At 40.6% G+C, this 27,883-nt stretch overlaps 1 protein-coding gene across 2 annotated transcripts in view; it reads left to right on the forward strand.

Moving 5' to 3' along the window:
• The first annotated feature begins 1,569 nt into the window (after nt 1-1,569).
• Nucleotides 1,570-27,883, forward strand: part of VIPR2 (vasoactive intestinal peptide receptor 2) — a 165,904-nt gene continuing 139,590 nt past the window's right edge. The window contains exons 1-3 of one of the 2 annotated variants that reach the window (XM_056519545.1): nt 1,570-2,010; nt 21,737-21,839; nt 21,920-21,970. In XM_056519545.1, the coding sequence (XP_056375520.1) occupies nt 1,960-2,010; nt 21,737-21,839; nt 21,920-21,970 (205 nt within the window). In that variant the 5' untranslated portion in view covers nt 1,570-1,959. The remainder of the gene's footprint in view (nt 2,011-21,736; nt 21,840-21,919; nt 21,971-27,883) is intronic. The other variant, XM_056519547.1, reaches the window with a different exon arrangement.

The following is a 27,883-nucleotide window of genomic DNA, read 5'->3' on the forward strand; positions in this document are numbered from 1 at the left end:
CATGGGTAAATCTTTTTTGTTGCCAAGTACAACCTGTTCTGCCTACTTAAAGGGGAACTCTGGTGGAAACAAGGGGAAAAAAATGTTTTCAAATCAACTGGTGCCAGAAAGTTAAACAGATTTGTAAATTACTTCTATCTAAAAATCTTAATCCTTACAGTACTTATCAGCTGCTGTATACTACAGAGAAAACTGTGCAGTTCTTTCCAGTCTGACCACACTGCTCTCTGCTGCCACCTCTGTTCCTGTCAGGAACTGTCCAGATTAGAAGCAAATCCCCATAGAAAACCTTCCCTGCTCTCCACAGTTCCTGACACGGACAGAGGTGTCAGCAGAGAGCACTGTGGTCAGGCTAGAAAGAACTTCACAAATTTCTCTATAGTTATCTGTAGTATACAGCATCTGATAAGTACTGGAAGGGTTAAGATTTTTAAATAGAATAAATTTACAAATCTGTTTTACTTTCTGGCACCAGTTCATTCGAGAGAAAAAAAAATTCCACCGGAGTACCCCTTTAAAGAGCTTGTCTAGGATTAGAAAAACATGGCTGCTTTCTTCCATATACAGTGCCCACACTAGTTAACAGGTTGCGTGTGGTATTGCAGCTCAGTCCTATTCACTAGAATAGAGTTGAGTTGCAATACCTAACCTGTGGACAGGTGTGGCACTGATTTTGGAAGAAAACTGCCAAAGTAGGACATGCTGCACAGATACTATACATTCACCTCCTGCAAGTACCTGTATTGTATTCTACTATTATACCTCCATTATGCGACTTCTGGTCACAACTTTTTTTTTTTTTCTTTGATTCTGGGTGAATTATAGAACAAAAAATATTTCCTATGTCACGCTACCAAATTGGGGCATGCAGAGTATGGGCATCATATTGTGGTGCCATAGAAATTGGCAGTTTATGGAGATAACATGCATCTATATGCATGAGCCCTAAATAATCTGAATGAGTTCAATAGAAAGAAAATGATAATAGTTCTGCTATAACAGGATATAAAGCTGGAGTCTATGATTAGAGATGATTTCTGCTCTAAGGTTTTGCTTAGACAAGTGTTTCCCAACCAGGGTGCCTCCAGCTGTTGCAAAACTACAACCCCCAGCATGCCCATACAGCCTTCGGCTATTACCCTAAATAATTTGAATAAGTTCAATAGAAAGAAAATGGTAATAGTTCTGCCATAACAGGATACAAAGCTGGAGTCTATGGTTAGAGATGATTTCTGCACTAAGGTTTTGCTTAGACTAGTGTTTCCTAACCAAGGTGCCTCCAGCTGTTGCAAAACTACAACCCCCAGCATGCCCAGACAGCCGAAGGCTGTCTGGGCATGCTGGGGTTGTAGTTTTGCAACAGCTGGAGACACCCTGGTTAGGAAACACTGGCTTAGACCATCAAAGCTATTTTGCTTCTGATCCTGATCCTGCCCACCCAGGCATTAAAATCTGTAATGCATTAGAATATGAAATCCCTCTACTGCCTATAAGGATTTTTTTTTTCTTATACAGAAGCTCCTGTAATGCTTCAAGTTGAGTTACTAAGTGCAATGAGAGCTCTGAACCAACAGCTCTAGTGGAGTAGAGAGGGGGCTGCTGCTTCTTCCATGTGCTGCTGACTCTGTTCACTTGGTCTGTGAAGGTGCTGGAGAAGCTTCTACTCTCTGACAACCTAGAAGAAGACTTGTTACATTTACAACCTAGAAGAAGACTTGTTACATTTACAACCTAGAAGAAGACTTGTTACATTTACAACCTAGAAGAAGACTTGTTACATTTACAACCTCCTAAGAAGACTTGTTACATTTCTATTTTTACCTCTGAGGACCTAACATCTTATTATCTTTTTACATCATATATTCATTGAGATTTTTAGACTGGACCTCATGCTTTCAATTCTAATGTATTCCACTGACCACCCTGGAATCCTCCTAACCTGAACTACTACTCTGTAAGATGAAGACTATAGCATCTGTGCTCATTGTAACTTTCCCTCTTCTACTTTTTGTGAGTATATCTGCATTGTGTCAGTCTTATATCTCTATAAAAAAAAAAAAAAAAAAAAAAAAAAAAAAAAGCTATGCACACATGACTGCCTGATGCCTTTGGAATTTTTATGGTATTTTTGTAATATATATATATATATATATATATATATATATATATATATATATGTATATATATATATATATATATATATATATATATATCAATAATTTTTTTTAACAGAAGGGAATGTATTCATAGAACATTAAATCAAGAAGGTACTGAAGCTATAGTACTATAGGTGAACCATACAGATATAATAAGACTTGCATTACTTTACATTACTGTTTATTTATTCATTATGTATTATAACTGTAAACAAAACTATCACACTGATTAATCTTCTACAAATGGAAATAGCCTATTACTATTATTGTTACTTTATTATAATAATATAAAATATATATTATTATTATTATTATTATTAATCATTATCAACATCATCATCATCTACGGCAGTGTTTCATAACCAGGGTGCCTCCAGCTGTGGCCAAACTACAACTCCCTGCATGCCTGAACAGCCTTTGCTGGGATTTGTAGTTTGGTCACAGCTGGAGGCACCCTGGTTGGGAAACACTGATCTACGGTATAGTCCTATAGGTTTTATCTAAGAACCGAGGAACGTGCTCTCGAATCACCCAAAGTGCAAGAAAAAGTGCAAACGAGTTACACTAAAAAAAAGTGCATAAAGGATGCGGTCTATCGCAAGCCCTGTCCTATAGGTTTTAGCAGTAAGTAATATTTTACACTAACATTAACTTTTTTTAATTTTTTTATTATTATTTTTTTTTTTACAGTATCTATTTTACCTGTTCCTTAATAACTTATCGAGTTGTGATAATTTGGTATCATTACCTGTAGTCTGGAAAATCACAACATGGTGCTATCACTATGGGTTGTGCCAAGATACAAACTCTTTTCTGCTACATTGTTATATAGTGACAATTTATTCTGTGGCTCGGAAGAAAATGTTAATATATTCATATTAGTCTCAACAAAACTGGCTTTTATTAAGTATGACTGGATTTATACTCCTAGATATTGATTACATTTTTTTATTTCTTTTTTTAATTTATGTATTTATTTATTTGTTACTGTACAGTTTATTTGTTAAAGTACAAATGCTTCCCCTTCTCTTCCCTTTTGCCTTCACACCTGTGTTTGTCTCCAAATTTAGCAACAAAAAGCTGCATCAAAACTGCAGGTGGGAACAAAGACAGACACCTAACCAAAAGTTTATTTTTTTTATTATTATTATAATTTTTTTCTGGAAGCAAATTGTCCTACTTATATGTATTTTATATTGATATTGACCTACTTATATGTATTTTGAGCAAATAGTAAAAATCTGCTTGGTAAAGGTTCACACTAATTCATAGAAAATATATTTCCTGCTGATACTCACACTTTAAAGTAAGGCATTCCTTATTTGGGGACATATTACCTAAAGGATGTATAGAAGTGGTCTCCAAACTGTGGACCTCTACATATTGCAAAACTGCAACTCCCAGTATGCCTGGACAGCCATGGGCTGACCAGGCATGCTGGGGGTTGTAGTTTGCAACATCTAGAGGGGCATGCTGGGAGTTGTAGTTTTGCCATATCTAGAGGTCCTCAGTTTGGACACCACTAATGTATAGGATAATTGATCATACAATTTGATGGTAAAGTCACAGGTCTGTGTTACCCCTTTAGCCACCACCACTTGTATAAAGTTGTGCAGCCCCTGCAGTTTGTCATGACTACATGCAGGGGGCATTATTGATCTACACTGAATGGAAGTGAAATGGGATTTTGGTAGTAAACCTTGTAAAGTTTTACTTTATTATTGTGTTGATTTTACTGTGATGCGCAGGATTTGAAGCCGTGTTCAGTCATTCAGTTTACATTGAAATCTGCAGCCGAAAATCCTGAGCATCAAATCTGCGTAGAATACTGTACGTGTGAATAGACCATAAATCTGTTTTGCACTATCCATATTTGTGAAGTGTTGGTGTGGCACCATGGTCAATCTACTCTGATGCATCAGGCATTGGTTGGTGGAAATCCTGGCTGATCCATGCCTGATTCATCTTCACAAAGGTCAGTCTCTCCACATTTTCACTATGCGGGTGAAGTAAGGTACTCATTAGTGACTGTAGACTCAGCCTGCTGCTGATGGAGCTGGTACTGCTCCTGCCACCCCACCCCTACCCAGCAGCCATGGCAGTGGAAGGTGAGCGCAGAGGGCCCCCAAGTCAGACCTGCAAAAGGAGGGATGATAGCACAGATAGGCATCGGTCAACTGACTACGTAGGATCTCTATGTTGTAGGTCAGTTTGTCCTTCCTCTCAGTGGGTGTAAAAAAGGTCCCCATTTTTTGCCGGTAGCGAGGGTCCAATAAGGTGGAGAGACAGAAGTCAAGTGCTGAATGGTGATAATTCGGCGGTCACTACGCAAGCAACTGAGCATGCATCATGCCATTTGTGCAAGTGACTCGGAGGTACTCCCTGCCTCCATCTCCACAGCATACTACCACGGTGTGTCTGGGTCCTCTGTCTCACCTTCCTCATAACCCTCTAGCTCCTCTAGCTGCTCCTGCTCCTCCTCCTGTCAGATGACTAAAAAAAATGCCCATCTCGTGAAATCTAAGTCCCCCTATCCGCTTGAATCATCACAAAATCAGTGATGGCTTTTCTCTGCTCGTATAGTCTGTCGAACATATGGAGGATGGAATTCCAATGTGTGGAAACGTCGCAAATCAGACTATGTTGGGGGATACCGTTCTGACTCTGAAGCTCAAGGAGGGTGTGCTTTGCAGTGTACGAGTGGCTGAAGTGCATGCAAAGTTTCCTTCCCATTGTTAGGATGTCTTGCAGATGGGGGGAACACTTCAGGAACCGCTTGTCAACCAGATTGAACACGTGTGCCATGCAGGGCACACGTTTCAGGCTTCCTTGTCGCAACACAGACAAGATGTTCTTCCCGTTGTCGGTCACCATGGTTTCCATTTCCAGTTTTCATGGAATAAGCCATGATTCAATTTCTTGATTAATAACTTTTAGCAGTTCCTCCCCTGTGTGACTCTTTTTGCCAAGGCAAACCATGTGTAGAACAGGAGGAAGTGGCGTGACCTGTCCAAGTTGCTGTTGGGCAGGAACAACATTTACCCAGTGGGCCATAAAGGACATGTATTGCCCCTTATCATAGTTACAGCTCCACACGTCGGCACTGCCGTGCACTTTGGTACACACCGACAGGCTCAAGGACTGGCCCACCTTCTGTTCCACAAATTGTGGAGGACTGGTACTGCCTTTTTCGAAAAGAAATGACGGCTTGGGACTCTCCACCTCGGCTCAGCACAAGCCACCAGTTCTCTGAAAGGTTCAAAGTCCACCATACTCTTGGACATGGCTTCGCCGATGGATTGCTGGCGGAATAACTCACTCGAAGTAGGAGGAGCAGGTGCATCTGGAGTGGCAGAGGATGGGTATGATACACAGCTCCCTTTGGCTGAGGTGATGGAGCCTTGGCTGGCTGAAACAGAGAGTGGCGTGCCACTGGGTAATGCAGCAGGCTGGACCACCACATCGGAGCCACGGTTCCCCCAGGCCGCTTTATGGTGACGCTGCATATGTTGACGCAGGGCCGTGGTGCCAACATTGGGACAATGGCCATGCCTCACCTTCTGCCGACACATCTTGCATGTGGCCAGGTTAACATCCTCCGGATGCTTGATGAAAAACTGGCACACCACAGAGTAGCTGATTTTCCCACCAACAGTACTCATTGATTGACTGCTACTGCCACCAAATACAGGAACCCCTGTTTCACTACCTTCTGGGAAGGTAGGCTGCGATGAAGCAGGTGGTCTACACCGGGCATGTTTGGCTCCAGACTTTCCACTTCTGCCACCATGCTGACTGACAACCATGCTGCCACCTTGCTGGCTCAGCTGCTGCCTCACAGGCAACCTGCAGCCCTTTTCTCCTGATGATGATGAAGCCCCTTCTGCTCCCGTCTCCCTAGTGCGATCTGCTTCATTATCATCATCGAGTTGTGTCTGCATGTCACTGATGTCCTCCTCAGGTTCCTCAACAGTGTCTGCTTCAGGAGCCTGAACGCTCGCAACACCACCTCCCACGCCACTCTCCTCATCACTACTTGTCCACCTAGCGGAGGAAGCTGCAAATGTCACCACCACTTCTTGGCTGGGCAGTAGCTGCTGACTGTCCTCTAGTATATCGTCCTCACTAAATAGTGGAGCTGAACCCACAGCATAGGACAGAGGCAATGGGAGGACAGGGACTGCTCCCAGGCCATGCCAACTGAGGGTTGTGTCTGAGGAACCCACCGACCGTTGACAGGGGGTGTCAGATGTCACTTGTGATGAAGTGGATGACTATGTTAACCATTCGATGATGGCAGATGGGTTGATGGTCAAGACAAGACCTTTAGCTGATACCGGGAGCTCAGGCTTGTGATTCAGGGTCATCCCATCTACTCTTGTTCCCGCCTTCCCAGGATTCCTTGCCCCATGTCCTCTCATGTGGATCAGCCATTTTAGATGCTCTGGAGCCTGGACCGCACTAAATGGAGTTTAATGAAGCGATGATCAAATCGTGGCGATATTTGCATTTGTTGCAAATCAAATTTTTCCTTAAATTCCTGAGTTGGGATTCGTCAGATTCGATCTGCTGCTCATCCCTAATAGCAACCAATCAGATCGCTTCTTTCATCTTTCAGAGGCCTTTTAGAAATGAAAGAAGCGATCTGATTGGTTGCTATGCAACTTTTCCTCTAGACAGGTTTTGATAAATCTCCCCAATGGTTATTTTAAAAAACACCACCAAATGTATTTCAGCTCAACCACGGAGCAGAAAAAGCCCCTACCAAAGCCACAAAAAAAAAAAATTGCTTATGTGCAACAAATTTATCAACAGGCTGCAACCAGTTGATAAATAAGTCTCATGTAAGCAAAACAATTGTAAGGAAAAATTTACTAAAAAAAAAAAGGAATACATAAGCAAACATTGATAAATGTCCTCCATAGTAGGCAGCTAAATGTCCATTTCTACATTTGATTCCTAATACAATAACTTTTTCCATAACGTTCCTATAAAGCAAATATTACATGTGTACATTATAAGGCTCAAACTATTTCATTGGTGTTTTATAATTTTTGATGTTGAAAATGCATTTACCAATGTAATAGAGTGTCAGCTTCCTAGCCAAGCAGTACTTCTGTATAGAATGTATTAGTCATGGATAGTAGTGTATAGTGATGAGCAGCAGGGGCCATATTCGAATTCGCAATATTTCTATGTTCGTGAAATTTGCGTATTCGCTATATTCGTTCTCTTTTTTCTTTTTTTTTATGTGAAAATTTGTAATGAAAGTCGCATAGTGCGCATGCGCAATTATATCTTTCACCTAAAAGAAGGGAGGGATCAGTGTCCAGTCTGGAAGTGCTGATATTGGCATAAATATTGGCATAAATTTGCATAAAAAAACGAATATTCGTCATTACGAATATACAGTGACCCCCCGACCTACGATGGCCCCCACATACGATAATTTCAACATGCGATGGTCTCACAGAGGTCATCGCATGTTGAAGGCGGCATCAACATACAATGCTTTTGTACGTCGGGGCCATCGCATTAACGGCTATCCAGCAGTTCCCGGTGCCCCGTGTGCTCTGGTGATGGTCTCCTGCCTGTCCTCGGGGCTCCGGAGGTCCTCTTCGGGATTCCCTGCATCGCCGGCGCTCTCCATCGTCGTCATCACGTCGCCACGCACGCCGTCCCGTCATCCAAAAGGAGAGGCGTGCGTAGAGCTGTGATGGCGGCGACGTGAGAGCGACGATCCCGGAGAAGCAGAGATGTCCGTAGCATCGGGGACACCACGGGGACGCGGCGACGGTGACGAGCGGTGACGGTCCGGAGCGGCGGGAACAGGTGAGTACAACTTCCTATACTTTACATTGCATGGATCCCTCAACATACGATGGTTTCAACAAACGATGGTTCATTTGGAACGGATTACCATCGTATATTGAGGGACCACTGTATATCACTATATTCTAAATATTCGCATAATCAAGAAATGCCGATATTCGCAGTAAAAATTCGCATTTCCAATATTCGCACTCAACACTAGTAGTGTATAAGCTCCTCTTGTCTACTTATCTTGTTTCCATAGAGCCATGCATTATAATATACATTATGGCAGGTTTGGTAAACATAGAATTACTCAGATATGGAAACATTTGTGTCTGAGTCAATGTATGTTTATGTTACTAGATCCGCACAGACACAACCAAAACAATCTCTTCACCCTTAATGTATTCTTCAAGAGAGATCTGAGGAACAAGTTATACAGCTGGAAATTAGGAACAGCAATAATACGATTTAAATTCAGTTTTTAAAATATTTTTAAAAACTAAGTATTTATTAAGACTGAACATGAGAATTACATAATATTCAACAAATTAAGATTGCAATTTAAGTAATGTATGGATTGTAAGCCTCTTATTTCTCGTTAATTGACTGTAATGATGTGGAAGAGCAGAGGTTATCTGGTACAACCTATTGTGCCAAAACAAACTCTTGATATTGGGTCCAATACATTAAACCACTATTAGGCTAAATTTCCACTTTTTTTTTTTTTGGGGGGGGGGGGGGGGGTTGCGGGAACGCCAAGAAAAACGCCAATTCTGCCGCATGGCGTTTTTTCGGCCAAAAAACACTGCGGCCAGATGTTAGCTGTAAATCAATGAGAAATCGCAAAATTCTTATTCCACTTGGCGTTTTTCACTTTGGCGTTTTTTTTTTATCCTTTTGACGTTTTTTCCACTCTTTTTTTGGTGTTTTCAGCTTCTTGGTGGTTTTCCAAAATCGCAGCATGTTGAGCCACCGGCGATTTTGTTGTCAAAATCGTGGTGTTTTTCTCCCTTAGAAGTCTATGGAAGGGAAAAAACACCAAGAAAAACGATATGAGGGTTTTACCTTTGGCATTTTTGCAGGCGGTTTTTATTTATTTTTTTACTTTAGCGACCCAAAAAAGTGATGGAGATACCTTTTTTTAATAAAATTTCGCAGGGTACCATTAAAAAAAAGAAATAAAAAAGATACAGTAGTGAAGGAAAAAATTGTATCTAACGAAATGTATATTTTTGTAACAACATTTTTATTAATTTTTAAACAGGGATCAATTTATGAGGGCGGATGGGGACCTAAAAATGTAGCCGACAATAATAAAAAGGTAGTACTACTACTCCCAGCATGGAACACACTGTTCTGTTCCATGATGGGAGTAGTAGTACCTGTACTAATTGACAGATCGCCCGTTGCAATCCTCCTGTATAATGTAAAGATGCGGCCGGCCGCTCTTCTATGGTCCCCTGCACTGACGTATATATACACCTATTCATATTTCCCACAGAGAGCTGTGATTGGCCAGATGGTTCCAGCCAATCACAACTCTGTGGGAAATAGGAATAGGTGTATATATACGGCAGTGCAGGGGACCATAGAACAGCGGCTGCATCTATATATTATACAGGAGGATCACAGCGGGTGTCAGGAGTGACAACCACTGTGATCTTTAATTAACTGCAGGTACTACTACTCCCAACATGGAGAAGAGTGTGCTGCATGTTGGGAGTAGTAGTACCTGCAGGTAAGAACAGATCAAAGCAGGTATCACTACTGACACCTGATGCGATCGCCCTGTCTATAGCAGAGATGCAGATCAGCTGTATACAGCGCTCGCATCTCTGCACTATACTCCGTCTGACCACTCACTAATTCATATTTCCCTCTGAGAGCTGTGATTGGCTGCCATTATCCGGCCAATCCCCACTCTGGGCGGAAAATTTGAATGAGTGATGTTCTATTCACATCACTGGCCGGAGTACAGAGCAGAGATGTGAGAACTGTACAGAGCCGCTCTGCATCTGTGCTATATTATGGAAAATTGCATCTGGTGTCAGGACTGACAACTGGAGCGATATGTCTATAAGTACAGGTACTACTACTCCCAGCATGGAACAGTCTGTTCCATGCTGGGAGTAGTAGTACTACCTAAAAAATTTAAAAAATAGAGAAAAAAAGTGAAACACACACTTTATTAACAATTAATTAAAATGTTGTTATAAAATATATACATTTCCTTAAATAAAATGTTTTCCATCACTTCTGCATCCTTTTTGGGTACCAAAAAAATACTGCCAAGGTGCAATTTCCACACAAATGAAAAAACATCAGAAAAAAACGCCAGAAAAAACGCCAGATGCACGACATTGTGAGGAGGAAGACGGCGGCAGGAGCGGCACACAGCGGCGCGCGGGTTAGATTAGCTGAAGGGCGCATGCGCTGGGACCTGTGTGTCAATCACACAGCGGTCCCAGCACTGACATACGGGGTAGGTGTGGGGGTGGACGTGGCGGTGGCAGGGCATCGCGTACCTCGCGCCACGCCTATCCGACCGGCAGTTGCTTTGAATGAAAGCATTTTTTGCAGTCATGAAAGCCTGCAAATTTCAGGTAAAAATATTGCCATACCCACCACCTGCACACAGTACAAAGGCTGTGTGCAGGTTATTGCTCCAAAATGTCATGACAGTTGCGCATTAAGTCTTTTAAGTGTAGCATAGCAGAGTTTGTTATCTGGTACATACAACTCCCTTTTATGTCACAATATAGTTTGTTGCAAATAGTAGAGCAGCACTTATTTTTTTGGTACAGCTTATGACAGTGTTTCCCAACCAGGGTGCCTCCAGCTGTAGCAAAACTACAACTACCGGCATCCCTGGACAGCCTTTGGTTGTTCTTGCATGTTGGGAGTTGTAGTTTTTCAACAGCTGGAGGCACCCTGATTGGGAAACACTAGCTTATGATTTCACAATATAGTAGTATATTAGATTTAACAGAACAGAGTTTATTATGTGGCACAACTCAAAATATTGTATTATAATTTGTTAGCTTTACCAATGCAGAGTTTATTATGGGGAAAACCTTATTATGCTATAACTATATTGTTAGATGTGGTAGAGCAGAGTTTGTTATCTGGTACACCTTCTCATGATATTACAATATTGTTTGTTAGATGTAACAGTGTTCAACTCATTATGATATCACCAAACACTGTGTAAAGCCGCCCATACCCTTTAAATAAATTGCGGGTGAATCCACCAATTATGGTGTGACCTAGTGTCACAACTCTTTGGACAGGTTGAGTTCAACTGCTCGATCCTTTTGTATATCCTAACACACAAATATACATAACACACTGTAAGTATAGATGTATATCCTAACACACAAATATATATAACACACTGTAAGTATAGATGTATATCCTAACACACAAATATGCATAACACACTGTAAGTATAGATGTATATCCTAACACACAAATATACATAACACACTGTAAGTATAGATGTATATCCTAACACACAAATATACATAACACACTGTAAGTATAGATGGATATCCTAACACACAAATATACATAAGACACTGTAAGTATAGATGGATATCCTAACACACAAATATACATAACACACTGTAAGTATAGATGTATATCCTAACACACAAATATACATAACACACTGTAAGTATAGATGTATGTCCTAACACACAAATATACATAACACACTGTAAGTATAGATGTATGTCCTAACACACAAATATACATAACACACTGTAAGTATAGATGGATATCCTAACACACAAATATACATAACACACTGTAAGTATAGATGTATATCCTAACACACAAATATACATAACACACTGTAAGTATAGATGTATATCCTAACACACAAATATATATAACACACTGTAAGTATAGATGTATATCCTAACACACAAATATACATAACACACTGTAAGTATAGATGTATGTCCTAACACACAAATATACATAACACACTGTAAGTATAGATGTATGTCCTAACACACAAATATATATAACACACTGTAAGTATAGATGTATATCCTAACACACAAATATACATAACACACTGTAAGTATAGATGGATATCCTAACACACAAATATACATAACACACTGTAAGTAGAGATGTATATCCTAACACACAAATATACATAACACACTGTAAGTATAGATGTATATCCTAACACACAAATATATATAACACACTGTAAGTATAGATGTATATCCTAACACACAAATATACCTAACACACTGTAAGTATAGATGTATATCCTAACACACAAATATATATAACACACTGTAAGTATAGATGGATATCCTAACACACAAATATACCTAACACACTGTAAGTATAGATGTATATCCTAACACACAAATATACATAACACACTGTAAGTATGGATGGATATCCTAACACACAAATATACATAAGACACTGTAAGTATAGATATATATCCTAACACACAAATATACATAACACACTGTAAGTATAGATGTATATCCTAACACACAAATATACATAACACACTGTAAGTATAGATGTATATCCTAACACACAAATATACATAACACACTGTAAGTATAGATGGATATCCTAACACACAAATATACATAACACACTGTAAGTATAGATGTATATCCTAACACACAAATATACCTAACACACTGTAAGTATAGATGGATATCCTAACACACAAATATACATAACACACTGTAGGTATAGATGGATATCCTAACACACAAATATACATAACACACTGTAGGTATAGATGTATATCCTAACACATAAATATACATAACACACTGTAAGTATAGATGGATATTCTAACACACAAATATACATAACACACTGTAAGTATAGATGTATGTCCTAACACACAAATATACATAACACACTGTAAGTATAGATGTATGTCCTAACACACAAATATACATAACACACTGTAAGTATAGATGGATATCCTAACACACAAATATACATAACACACTGTAAGTATAGATGGATATCCTAACACACAAATATACATAACACACTGTAAGTATAGATGTATATCCTAACACACAAATATACATAACAAACTGTAAGTATAGATGTATATCCTAACACACAAATATACATAACACACTGTAAGTATAGATATATATACTAACACACAAATATACATAACACACTGTAAGTATAGATGTATATCCTAACACACAAATATACATAACACACTGTAAGTATAGATGGATATCCTAACACACAAATATACATAAGACACTGTAAGTATAGATGGATATCCTAACACACAAATATACATAACACACTGTAAGTATAGATGGATATCCTAACACACAAATATACATAACACACTGTAAGTATAGATGGATATCCTAACACACAAATATACATAACACAATGTAAGTATAGATGTATATCCTAACACACAAATATACATAACACACTGTAAGTATAGAAGGATATCCTAACACACAAATATACATAACACAATGTAAGTATAGATGTATATCCTAACACACAAATATACATAACACACTGTAAGTATAGATGGATATCCTAACACACAAATATACATAACACACTGTAAGTATAGATGGATATCCTAACACACACATATGCATAACACACTGTAATTATAGATGGATATCCTAACACACAAATATACCTAACACACTGTAAGTATAGATGGATATCCTAACACACAAATATACATAACACACTGTAGGTATAGATGGATATCCTAACACACAAATATTCATAACACACTGTAAGTATAGATGGATATCCTAACACACAAATATACATAACACACTGTAAGTATAGATGGATATCCTAACACACAAATATACATAGCACACTGTAAGTATAGATGGATATCCTAACACACAAATATACCTAACACACTGTAAGTATAGATATATATCCTAACACACAAATATACATAACACACTGTAAGTATAGATAAATATCCTAACACACAAATATACATAACACACTGTAGGTATAGATGGATATCCTAACACACAAATATACCTAACACACTGTAAGTATAGATGGATATCCTAACACACAAATATACATAACAAACTGTAAGTATAGATGTATATCCTAACACACAAATATACATAACAAACTGTAAGTATAGATGTATATCCTAACACACAAATATACCTAACACAATGTGAGTATAGAAGAATATTCATGTAACCTACTAATAGTTAATAGATACTTGTTATACAGATTTTTTTCTTTTCATTGAAGCGGTTAGTATATAAGAGCGCAGACTTCCTAACATAAACTCTGCCTCAATGGTTTAGTGTGCAGCTCCGTATACATCCCTATGAGTGACAGTAATTCAGATATGCCATTAGCATTTGGCAAAGCACGGACCATGGCTGCTCAGAATTCAGTCAACAGCTTCTTCTGATTTAGATTAAACCTTCTTCAAGCTTTTCAGTTCATTTCCACTTGTTTGCATGGAGAACTGATAAAACGCATTATTCAACACATCATGGTGGTACCTGTCATGTCTGACAGCTCCGTTCTCCATCCACACCAGTGATATCACAAGGGTCCAGTGTTGAAGATTATTTTACACTTAACATCTCATTTTAATCTCAATATATACAGTTTAGTAACAGTGAAAATGTCACCTTATACTGGTTACAGACTACAGAGAGATGATGTGTCATTTAATGTAGTCATATTCCTTTTCATCTGCCCCTTCTTTCAGCTAGTGTACATTGGGGATCAAAAGTTTGGGCACCCCAGGTAAAAATTTGTATTAATGTGCATAAAGAAGCCAAGGAAAGATGGAAAAATCTCCAAAAAGCATCAAATTACAGATTAGACATTCTTATAATATGTCAACAAAAGTTAGATTTTATTTACATCATTTACACTTTCAAAATAACAGAAAACAAAAAAATAGCGTCTGCAAAACTTTGGGCACCCTGCAGAATTTATGGCATGCACTGCCCCCTTTGCAAAGCTGAGACCTGCCAGTGTCATGGAATGCTCTCAATCATCATTTGGGAAGACCAGGTGATGTCAATCTCAAAGGTTTTAAATGTCCAGACTCATCTGACACTGCCCCAACAATCAGCACCACGGGTTCTTCTAAGCAGTTGTCTAGAAATCTGAAACTGAAAATAGTTGAGGCTCACAAAGCTGGAGAAGGCTATAAGAAGATAGCAAAATATTTTAAGATGTCAATATCCTCTGTTCGGAATGTAATTAAGAAATGGCAGTCATCAGGAACAGTGGAAGTTAAAGCAAGATCTGGAAGACCAAGAAAAATATCAGACAGAACAGCTCGCAGGATTGTGAGAAAAACTATTTAAAACCCATGTTTGACTGCACAATCCCTCCAGAAAGATCTGGCAGACACAGGAGTTGTGGTACACTATTCCACTATAAAGAGATGCTTGTACAAATATGGTCTTCATGGAACAGTCATCAGAAGAAAACCTTTTCTACGTCCTCACCACAAAAATCAGCATTTGAACTTTGCAAATGAACATATAGACAAGCCTGATGCATTTTGGAAACAAGTCCTGTGGACCAATGAGGTTAAAATTATAACTTTTTGGCCAGAATGAGCAAAGGTACATTTGGAGAAGAAGGGGAACAGAATTTTATGAAAAGAACCTCTGTCCAACTGTTAAGCATGGGTGTGGATCAATCATGCTTTGGGGTTGTATTGCAGCCTGTGGTACAGGGAACATCTCACGAGTAGAAGGAAAATGGATTCAATACATTTTCAGTAAATTTTGGATGCTAACTTGATGCCATCTGAGAAAAAGCTGAAGATAGGATGGCTTCTACAAATGGATAATGATCCTAAACACACCTCGAAATCCACTGGGGATTACATCAAGAGGCGTAAACTGAAGGTTTTGCCATGGCCTTCACAATCTCCTGACCTCAACATAATTGAAAATCTATGGATAGACCTTAAAAGAGCAGTGCGTGACAGACAGACCAGAAATCGCAAAGAACTGGAAGACTTTTGTAAGGAAGAATGGGCAAAGATACCTCAAGCAAGAATTGAAAGACTCTTGGCTCGCTACAAAAAGCATTTACAAGCTGTGATACTTGCCAAAGGGGGCAGTACAAGATATTAACTCTGTAGGGTGCCCAAACTTTTGCAGATGCCATTTTTTTTGTTTTCTGTTATTTGGAAAGTGTAAATGATGGAAATAAAATCTAACTTTTGTTGACATATTATAAGAATGTCTAATCTTTAATTTGATGCCTTTTGGAGATTGTTCCATCTTTCCTTGGCTTCTTTATGCACAGTAATATTAATTTTTACCTGGGGTGCCCAAACTTTTGATCCCCACTGTCAATGTTGGTGCAGGGAAAAAAACGTGTAAAAGACTGACTGAGGAATATATAGCTTACCGGAGAAGGGTGTGGACGCAGAGGCCAGAATGTAATTGCCTCGTCATCCACGCCTCCTGAGTGGCCTGGGCGTTATCACGACAATGAATGATGCAGCAGCTGAACACAAGAGAAATGAATCCTTCTGCCAGAAACAGATACATCCATTACACATGACACAGATTTTCATGGCAACAAGATATCCAAAGAACAGTAAAGGAAGTAATGGTGGAAACCAAAGCTGCTAGGAACCCAACTGCAAGGATTCCATTGATTACTGGACTTCATTCATCCATGTCAGAGATAAAAAAAAAATCCAGCTCCTCCTCTTTATCAAGCATAATACAGTAATATGTTAAAGTGTACCTGTCATTAGCAGAATATATAATGTAGAAAATAACATTATATGTAGTGATGAGCGCCATAGGCCATATTCGAATTTACAATATTTAGCGAATATATTGACGAATATTTGTTATATTTTCGCAAAATTCGCATATTCCTTATATTTGCTTGTTTTATGCGCATATGTCAAAATCGTGGCACATATGCGCATAATCATGAATATTAAGCTCTCCCTTCTTTATAGGGAACTAATGGGCTAGTGCATTAACTCTTTAACTCTTTGATTCTTTTGCCCATTGTAACCAATAGGCCCATTGTGGTCTATGGGGATCTCTTGGTATGTAAAACTGTAAGATAAGCAGGAGGATCTTGGCAGTACTGTGGATGGGAGACTGTGCGATGGTTTGTGTCCTGGGGTGGGACAGAGTGTTACAGTGTTGTAGTTTAACTTTACTTTCCTGAAAAAGTTGCTCAGTTGCCCATAGCAACCAATCAGATCTCTCCTTTCATTTAGCAGAGGCCTTGTGAAAAATGTCTTAATTACCAATTGACCTACATTTGTCAATCACAAGTAAAAAAAAAGTTAAACCACAACACTGTAACACTCTGTCCCACCCCAGGACTCAAACCACCACACAGTCTCCCATACACTGTTCTGCTTAGACCCTCCTGCTTATCTTACAGTTTTACATACCATGAGATCCCCATAGACCACAATGGGTCTATTGCTTTCAACAGGTAAAAAAAATCACAGAGTTAATGCACTAGTGTAGCCCATTAGTTCCATATCCCATTAAAGAAGGGAGGGCTCAATTCGCAAATATGCGCATATGCGAAGAGCAGAGAGGGATGATCAGAGATCACTGTGATGTGTACTGAGAAACAAAAAAAAGCGAATATTTGTAATTGCGAATATATAGTGCTATATTCACAATATTCATGAATTCGCGAATATGCAATATTTGTGATTAAAATTTGAATTGCGAATATTCGCTAGCAACACTAATTATATGTATATTTGTAATTAATAAAAAATAAATTATATTTTTTGTCCCTGCAGCTATTGCCTGTGTGTCTCTGTGAGGACACAAAAAATGTAATAATAAAATTATATTAAAATAAAAATAAAATTTTTCAAGCAAGTACTTTACAAATATGCATATAATGGTATTATCTACATTATATATTACTAACGACGAGTACACTTTAATGTATAAATACCCAAATACAATAATGGATTACTCAACCTATCATGTTAAAAATGCAGTCCAATCTGTGGGCAGTGTGTTATATAGATGATATATAGTTTTTTGGGGAAAAGTTCCAGGATAACTTGTACTTTATTCATGTGATCATTCAAGTTGGCAGTCCTACTCAGTGATTGACAGCTAACTTTGTATGTGTCCGCATATAGAAAGCTGTCAGTTAGTAAGACCGTCCACCTGACTATTTAGCCCAAAATGAACAGAGATTTACTAAATGTAATGGCTCCCTGGGTCTGATCCTGAAGGACGCATTAAAACGTGCACCAGAATTTCCTCCCATATGGTGACGTTCTTGGTGAAAGATTATTGGCAGACTTGGCTGCCAGGTAGTCAGATTGCATTTGCAAAGTGCATAGATTAAATAATAGCACTTGACAGAATGTAGATAGATAGAATGGATGTAGCGAGGAATAAACAGTACAGTCCAGAGGTCAAAAGCCATATATACAAAATCAGAAGACAAGGAGTAAATGGGTATACAGTCCAATAATCATTGCCAAATTGTAACGCTGCTAGATGTGGATCCTATAACATGTGCGGCAGATGACTCGGACCGTATCGGGGAGCGGAGTATAAGGTGCCGCTGGTCTTCACCAGAGCCCGCCGGAAGGCAGGATGGGCTTGCTGTGGCAGGCGACACCCAGGTCGCTACCCCCAATACGACTTGACCACACAGGTAACTGGGCAAGACGAGGTACAGAAGGATGAGGCAGAGGCGCAGTGGGATTTAGCGGAAGGTCAAGGCAGGTGGCAAAGGTGCGTAGTCAAATAATGTAGCAGAAGGGTCAAAAAACATGGGCAAGGCAAACAGACAATAGGGAATGCTTGATCTCAGGCTAGGGGCACTGAAGATACGGCATGGAAGAGTGGGAGGTGCAGGGACTTATAGAATAGTGTCAGGTCCTTTAAAATTCAGAGCTCCGGCGCACATGCGCCCTAGGAGACAGGGACATGTGCGCAGGAGCTGAGAAACAGTGGAGGAGGCAACAGAGGACCGTGGTAAGTGATGGGCTGGGATTCGCATGCGAGCGCGTCCCGCGATGCGAATCCCAGCCCCGCCGGCAACAGGGGAAACAATGCGCTCACGGGCAGCGCATGCGGCCGGAGCGCAATGTGTAACACAGATGATCAATAATTTGCCAGAATCAAAGTTGAATGCACATGTTCTAAATAAGGAAAGCTGCTGCCAGACACCTCTACATGTAGCAGATGACCCTGTTGATTAAGAGTCTGTAAAACTTTCTGCTGAATTGCATTGTTGTTTACACTTGGCATTGTACGTGTATTCTAACTTAGAGTAAAGATATATATAAAGATATACCTGCAATAGCTGTCAGTCGAATAACAACTATCTCTCCCATTTATCCCATACACATAAATGTTGTGGGAGTTTTGACAATGTGCCCCACCCCTTTATTTTTTGACAGGACCACCCCCCTTCATTTTGGTTGTCTCAAAGTTTATATATTAGTTACATATGATATAATATTAGAATAGTTAAACAATGTATCAAATGAATATTTTTTCAAATGTTAAGCAACAATGTAATATAACATTGATACATTTTCACTACATATGGATCCCCATTAGATTATTTGGTACAGTGACTCCAAATTGGCATGGCACCATCTGTCTTCTCTCAGGCACTGATTGTGTCTCCTTTTGTATGCAATGAAAATCTGTAAATCTACAGCCCTATTTCATTTCCGTGTGTTTTATTTTAGTTTTTTTTACACTCTTCAGATATAAATCTCCAGTGTTCCCTGTTCCTTTGTGCCTTGTTTCTTGATTATTTCCATCAGCCATTTATCAGTATGGACCTGTCTGAAATAACAAGATGAAAGTAAGCTGAGCTCCTCTGAGCTCTTTGAAAGCCTCGCAGTGTTTCCACAACAAAGTGTAGAAAACGTGCACATGGTCCTGACTTCACTTACAAATTTGGAATTTGACCAGAAAATGAAGATAATTTTAATAGATGAAGGACACAGGAGCTCCTAACACATTGTAACAAGAATGATATTGTGTCAGAATTGTAGCCGTGAATATCACGTCAGGCAGGGCATGCAGCCCCATATCACTTTTTTTTCCTGCCCACTTCCATATAGTAGAAAAGTAAAAGAAGAAAAAGACCAGAGGGCAGCGCCTCGTGCGTTACCCTGGATACAGAGGTGGGATTTTCCCATGCGGGAGGGGGTTCTTGAAGGCTTTATAAATTAGCCGCTCACCTTGAGCATATAGGAAATATGCGTATCACCCCGTAGGGGGTTAGTAAAGATGGTGTGGATCTGTGCAGTCCAAAGGTCCCAAGTGCAACCAGATGGTGTCCTGTAGATAAACTGGATAAGGATAGGAGAAAACGACCTTGGCAACAGGCGCTCAGGATCCCAGAGGAAGTAGTCACACTCAGGTCATAAAGTGGCAAAGTGCAGCAACTTTATTTGATGTACAGCAATAAAAAAATTACGCGTTTCGGGGTGAATCTGTCATCTCTCACACCACATGCACACTCCACTCCCTTATGGCGACGATCACTCACTTGTATTGGAGCAAGTGAGTGATCATCGCCATTGTGGAGGGGAGTGTGCATGTGGTGTGAGAGATGACAGATTCACCCCGAAACGCGTCATTGTTTTATCGCTGTACATCAAATTAAGTTGCTGCACTTTGCCACTTTATAACCTGAGTGTGACTACTTCCTCTGGGATCCTGAGCGCCTGTTGCAGGGGTCGTTTTCTCCTATCCTTATCCTACTTACATATAGGTCCTAGACAGCGGATCCACAACTGGACCCCGGTACCTGCATTATATATGGTGCAGGAGAAACAATAGTCAAATTAATAAACAGAACTTAAGGAGGTCAGGAAAACGGGTCAGGATATGAAGGGTAAACAAACAAGAACAAACAAACAGGGTACCAAGGAATATATAACGGCAGGAATGCAAAGTGGTAACAAACAGGTTATCAGGAAGTTATAATGGCAGGTATGAGAGTACTGACTAACAGGTTTCCAGAAAGATATGGTGGCAGGTTTACCAGCAACAAAGGAGAGTAAGCTAGTAATAGAAGTCAGGACAATATACAGATCAGGAAACATTGGCATAGGATCACACAAAAGTAAGCACAGAAATACAAGGCGCCGGGCTAGGGGCAAAACAAAAAGCAAACGATCAGAACCTATACCAAGGAGTAGCACAAAACACAAACATGTCAGAATACAGGTTCACATTAAAAAAGGAAAAGCAGAATAACTACACACAAGGCTACAGGCAAAGCAGAAAGTAATAGCTCAGGACCTATACCGAGGTGGAGTACAATACACGTCAGGATACAGGTTCAGGTAACATATACAAACTAGACAGGATAAAACTGACCAACAGCACATGGATCACAAGACAGACAGGACAAGGCTACAAACAAGATAAACGGGTAAAAACTGCAAAGCCACAGCTAAAACTAACAAGTCAGAACTGAAACAGGCAGGACTAAAGAGAGAAGTAAATAAAAAACAAAACAAGCAAATCAAGAGCAAGATCCAGAAGGCTGAGGAGGAATCAAATAGTGACCCAGGCCTGTATCTCCTAACTGACCAGAGCGCAGCATGCACAGCCAGGCCAGGTGCCGTCATTACAGATGCATAGAAAGCATTGTACATTGCATTACGCGCATGACTACATTTGTCAGTGTTTCACAATGGATTCTACATTCTCCATCAGTAGAGAATCTTATAGTTCTCTTTTTGTCTTAAGGTACATGGTTTTCACCCAGAATGTAAGCTGCAGCTGGAAATTAAGGATGAGCAAAGGAAATGTCTGGCAAAGTTGAGTAAGCCGCCACACCCTGCATTCAGAGGTACGTTTACATACAGTACCGCTTTGGGATCTGTTACTTGACATAGCGACAAAAATTGTATACAGGGGTTGTTTTTGCAGTGTCGGGAAGCTCGACGGAGCGAAACATATGTAGGGGTGGCATGTCCCTGGGTAAGATCTGTCATGCTTGTTTCATACTGGATGTTACTTTGCCTATGCACTTTACTAATATTATACTACCTCAAGGCATATATACGGTGTAATTGTATTATTGTATCAGCTTGCTTATACCTATATATACTTTAATATATTTATGGTCCCAGGTACATGCCCTTTAATGGTGTTATCATTTTTTGTGCCATCACTCATTTTACATGTTTTTTAATGTACTGTATATACTCGAGTATAAGCCGACCCGAGTATAAGCCGAGACCCCTAATTTCAACCCAAAATCCCAGGAAAAGTTATTGACTCGAGTATAAGCCTAGGGTGGGAAATACCTCATCCCCCCCTGTCATCATCCAGACCCGTCATTAACATCCTCATCATCATCCCCTTGTTATCATCCCACACATCCCCCCTTCATCATCCCCTTGTCATCATCCCACACATCCCCCCTTCATCATCCCCTTATCATCCCACACATCCCCCCTTCATCATCCCCTTGTCATCATCCCACACATCCCCCCTTCATCATCCCCTTATCATCCCGCACATCCCCCCTTCATCATCCCCTTATCATCCCACACATCCCCCCTTCATCATCCCCTTGTAATCATCCCACACCCCCCCCTTCATCATCCCCACCCCCCTTCATCATCCCCACACCCCCCCCCCCCTTCATCATCCTCTTCTCATCATTCGCCCTCAGTGGTCTTCAACCTGCGGACCTCCAGAGGTTTCAAAACTACAACTCCCAGCAAGCCCGGGCAGCCATCGGCTGTCCGGGCTTGCTGGGAGTTGTAGTTTTGAAACCTCCGGAGGTCCGCAGGTTGAAGACCACTGCGGCCTTCAACATCATCCAGCCCCCTCTCCCCCCCTTTAGTTCTGAGTACTCACCTCCGCTCGGCGCTGGTCCGGTCCTGCAGGGCTGTCCGGAGAGGAGGTGGTCCGGTGAGGAGGTGGTCCGGGCTGCTATCTTCACCGGGGGCGCCTCTTCTCCGCGCTTCCGGCCCGGAATAGAGGCGTTGCCTTGACAATGACGCAGAAGTACGTTGGCAATGAACGCACCTCTGCGTCGTTGTCACGGTAACGTGACTATTCTGAGGCCTGGCCCGAAGCGCTTAGAAGAGGCCTCCCCGGTGAAGATAGCAGCCCGGAACCACTATCCCACCGGACCACCTCCTCTCCGGACAGCCCTGCAGGACCGGACCAGCGCCGAGCGGAGGTGAGTACTCAGAACTAAAGGGGGTGAGAGGGGGCTGGATGATGTTGAAGGCCGCAGTGGTCTTCAACCTGCGGACCTCCGGAGGTTTCAAAACTACAACTCCCAGCAAGCCCGGACAGCCGATGGCTGCCCGGGCTTGCTGGGAGATGTAGTTTTGAAACCTCTGGAAGTCCGCAGGTTGAAGACCACTGCGGGTGGGGGAGTTCACTCGAGTATAAGCCGAGGGGGGTGTTTTCAGCACGAAAAATCGTGCTGAAAAACTCGGCTTATACTCGAGTATATACGGTATGTATTTTGTGTCAATAAAGATTGTATTGTTACATTTTCTATCGATATTTTTGTACTAGTATCTTTTCTTTGGGGTATATAGTGTAGGAATTTAACTAAGGGTGGATTCACACCACATTTTTGCAACACAGTTCCCGTATACGTTTTAAATTTGAAAGCCGTCTGGAACTGTTTTGAAAACTGTATGCATTGACTCTCCATTGAAAACCGTATGCCAAACCATCTGGTTGTGTCCGTTTTGCATCTTGTACAGCTTTGTCCATTTTTTCTTTCCGTACCCAAAATCGTAGCCTACCACGGTTTTTGGTCTGGGTGAAAAACTGCATTGGAACCGTATACGTTAAAAAAAAAAAAAGGTGGTCAATGGGAACCGTACAGGAGCATTTGTGCGTATGGTTCCATCCGGTTTGCACCATACGGTTTTTTACTTTGCACAGATTTTTACTTGGAATTTCAATCAAATAAGTAAAACTTTATTCACAATGGAATGAAAAGTTAAAAACATATAAGTTTTTTTTCTTAAAAAACGGATGCAACCGGACATAATTTTTTAACCCTTTAAGGACCCAGGCTTTTTCCGTTTTTTCATTTTCAATTTTTCCTCCTTAACTTTGAAAAATCATAACTCTAAAATTTTCACCTAAAATTCTATATGATGGCTTATTTTTTGCGTCACTAATTCTACTTTGTAATGACATTAGTCATTTTACCCAAAAATCTACGGTGAAACGGGAAAAAAAATCAATGTGCGACAAAATTGATGAAAAAACACTATTTTGTAAGTTTTGGGGGCTTCCGTTTTTACGCAGTACATTTTTCGGCAAAAATGACACCTTATCTTTATTCTGTAGGTCCATACGGTTAAAATGATACCCTACTTATATAGGTTTGATTTTGTATCACTTCAGAAAAAAATCATGAATACATGCAGCAAAATTTATACGTTTAAAATGGTCATCTTCTGACCCCTATAACTTTTTTATTTTTCTGTGTTCAGGGCGTTATGAGGGCTAATTTTTTTTATTATTGCTCATTATTGTTCTGATCAGACTTTTTGATCACTTTTTATTAACTTTTTTGTGGTATAAAAAGTGATAAAAAATGCGCTATTTTGGATTTTTTTGCGCGTACGCCATTGAACGTGCGGTTTAAAAAGCAGTATATTTTTATAATTCGGACAATTCCGCACGCGGCGATACCACATATGTTTATTTTTATTTACACTGTGTTTTTTTTATTCTTGGAAATGCCGGGTGATTCAAACTTTTATTAGGGGAAGGGATAATTGAAAGGGTTAATGATTTTTTTACACTTTTCTTATGCAATATTATAGCTCCTATAGGGGGCTATAACATTGCATTAACTGATCTTTTACACTGATTGATGCATCTCCATAGGAATGGATCAATCAGTGTTTTCGGCGATTGATTGCTCAAGCCTGGATCTCAGGCTTGAAGCATTCAATCGTCGATCGGACAGCACAGGAGAAGGTAAGAGACCTCCTCCTGTGCTACAGCTGTTCGGGATGCCGCGGCGATCCCGAACAGCTCCCTGAGCTAGCCAGGCACTTTCACTTTAGTTTTTAGCCGCGCGGCTCAGCTTTGAGCGTGCGGCTATAGGGTTAATAGTGCACGGCACCACAATCGGTGCCGCGCGCTATTAGCGGCGGGTCCCGGCGTCACTATGACGCCGGGCCCGCCGGGATATAATGCGGGGTCGCCCTGTGACCCCGTGTTATATCGCAGGACCGGGACTCATGACGTACGCGTACATCATGGGTCCTTAAGGGGTTAAACCGTATACGGTTTTCAACTGTATATGGGTTAAAATTTGTACACACGTTTTGATACAGTTTAGTTCAGTTTTGAGGAATCCGTTTTTCATCCAAAAATCTGATACGGAAACTGTATTGCCAAAATGTGGTGTGAACCCACCCTAAAACAGTTTTTCCCAACCAGGATCCTTTCAGCTGTTGCAAAACTACAACTCCCAGCATGCCCGGACAGCCTAAGGCTGTCCGGGCATGCTAGGAGTTGTAATTTTGCAACAGTTGGAGGCACAATGGTAGGGTAACACTGCACTAGGCTTTAATGAAATGCAAACACAGTTTTTTTTTTTTAAGTTAATAAAAAATTTTTTTATTATACTTTGTTTTTATTTATTCCACTGCTTAGAGCTTGATCCCAGAATGAGTAAGGACCAGCAGTGTTTTCCAAACAGCATGCCTCCAGCTGTTGCATAAGTGTGCTTCCAGCTGTTGCATAAGTGTGCCTCCAGCTGTTGCATAACTACAACTTCCAGCATGCCTGGTTAGCCTTTGTAGTTTTTCAACAGCTAGAGGCACACTGGTTGGAAAACACTGCACTAGTGCATGACCTTCCTTACCCATTCTGGCAAGCAATGTTTAAAACCTTACTGCATACAGTGCACAGATGGTATACTCTTTGCCAAGTTAATGACATGCACTGTTGGGTTACATAGTGCAAATAACATCAGTGACATATTTTTTTCACTATTATACATTACCAAAATAGTTTCATACCTTGCCCACATAGATCGAAACAGCCAAAGGCTGTCTGGGCATGCTGGGAGTTGTAGTTTTGCAACAGCTGAAGCCACACTGGTTTAGATCCACTGTACTAGTGGATGCGCCGACAGCAGTCAGAGAGGGAATGCAAAGTGAACATGCTCTGCAGTCCCTCTCTGACTGCCGTTGGCGCATCCTCAGAGTAAAATACGCTGCGGATGTGCCCCCTGAGACCCTGCCCTGCCAGTATAGTATACTGTGCCCATATAGTCCTTAACTGTGAACACAGTGTACAGAACAATGCCTGAGGAGTCAAAGATTGCAGTTACCTCCTCCTAAATGTTGGCACCTTTGTCAACGTGTGGGACAGTGAATGTAAAGTGAATGATACGCAGAGAAGGAATAGAAAATGCATTCTATTGGTTTGAAATATATTACAGTAACTTATATTAACTAATTTAGATAATTTATTCCATAGAACATCCATTTTCTTGAATCAAATGTATGAATATACACAGAATAGGGAGGCTTATTAAAACCTGTGAAGAGAAAGAGTAGTGGAGTTGTCCATAGAAACCAATCAGATTGCTTTTAAAAAAAGCCTCTGGAAAATGAAAGAAGCAATCTGATTTGTTGCTATTGGCAACTGCCCCACTCCTTCTCCCCCATAAGCCTTAAAGGAGAACTTCAGTTTGTAGAAACATATCCCCTTCAGATAAGTGTCTGAATGAAAGGGGGGGATCAGATGACTGGGACCCCACATGATCTTCAGAACAGGACCAGTCTCCTAACTCAGGGTGCTTTGGACCCCATTTTCCAAGACAAACTGTTCTTCGTAGTGATGGACCACTCAGCCAAGCCCTGACTAGGCAGGACGTCACAGTGGTGGGGCCCGGTGTGGGGAGAGGAGTTGGGCCCTATTCTGGATACCGGGGGAAGATCACAGTGGTACGAAGCCGCCCCCCAGCCCCCCCCCAGCATATGTGCACATTTTTTTGGTGCAAATAGATCCATAATTGTGACAAATCTGATTCCCTTACAATGTTGTAAAGCCAATCCTTACCTGCTGATGTGGTTAATAGTGCACGGTGAATTGCAGGTTTATGAAATGTTTTCCCCTTCAGATAGATGGAAGGAGGTAAAAAGTCACCACAGTGAAATATGAACCCAGCCATTTAGCCTATAAAATAAACTAGGCCGGTGTCCAAATCTGCGTATGAGCAAGAAGAATGATCAATGTGCTTTCCCTTACTTTGTTCTCTTGTCCCATGTGTAGTATTGTGCTTATATTTCCTTTCAATGCTTTGCTCAATTCTTAAAATTTATGTTAAATAATCCCAGATTAACACAATGACTGTTGACATGGCGGAGAAAACCTAAAATGTACAATGGGTTGTGCTACTTGTTCCTTATCTTAACCTAAACTGTGTACAGATCCATGCAAAACCATGGTCAAGAAGAAGCAGGGGGAAATATAAAATGGATAAGAGTTTATTTTTTTTAATTTTTAGTATAACCCCTTGACACTTGACAGTCTTTATAAGCAGGGCCAGACTGGGACCAAAAATAGGCCTGGGCCTATTAGACTATACAGACCATTTTTTTTTAGGTGTGAGTCCCGGCAGTCGAACCCCCACCAAAATAAAATGGACTGCATAGTCTAAAATCACCACGGCTGAAGTGGCTCTCCAGCTGTTGCAAAGCTACGACTCCCATAATGCCTGCAGAGTTTCAGGCATGATGGGAGTTGTAGTTTTATAACAGTTGGAGAAACACAGTGTATAGTTTCATCCATCATCACTGCAGAAATGATAAGTGACCTCAGCAGTGATGGGACAGTCAGGCAGAATACATAATGCTATAATAACTCACAGGTGGCATC

Source organism: Hyla sarda, chromosome 5, assembly GCF_029499605.1.
Source record: "Hyla sarda isolate aHylSar1 chromosome 5, aHylSar1.hap1, whole genome shotgun sequence".
NCBI classification, from domain to species: domain Eukaryota; kingdom Metazoa; phylum Chordata; class Amphibia; order Anura; family Hylidae; genus Hyla; species Hyla sarda.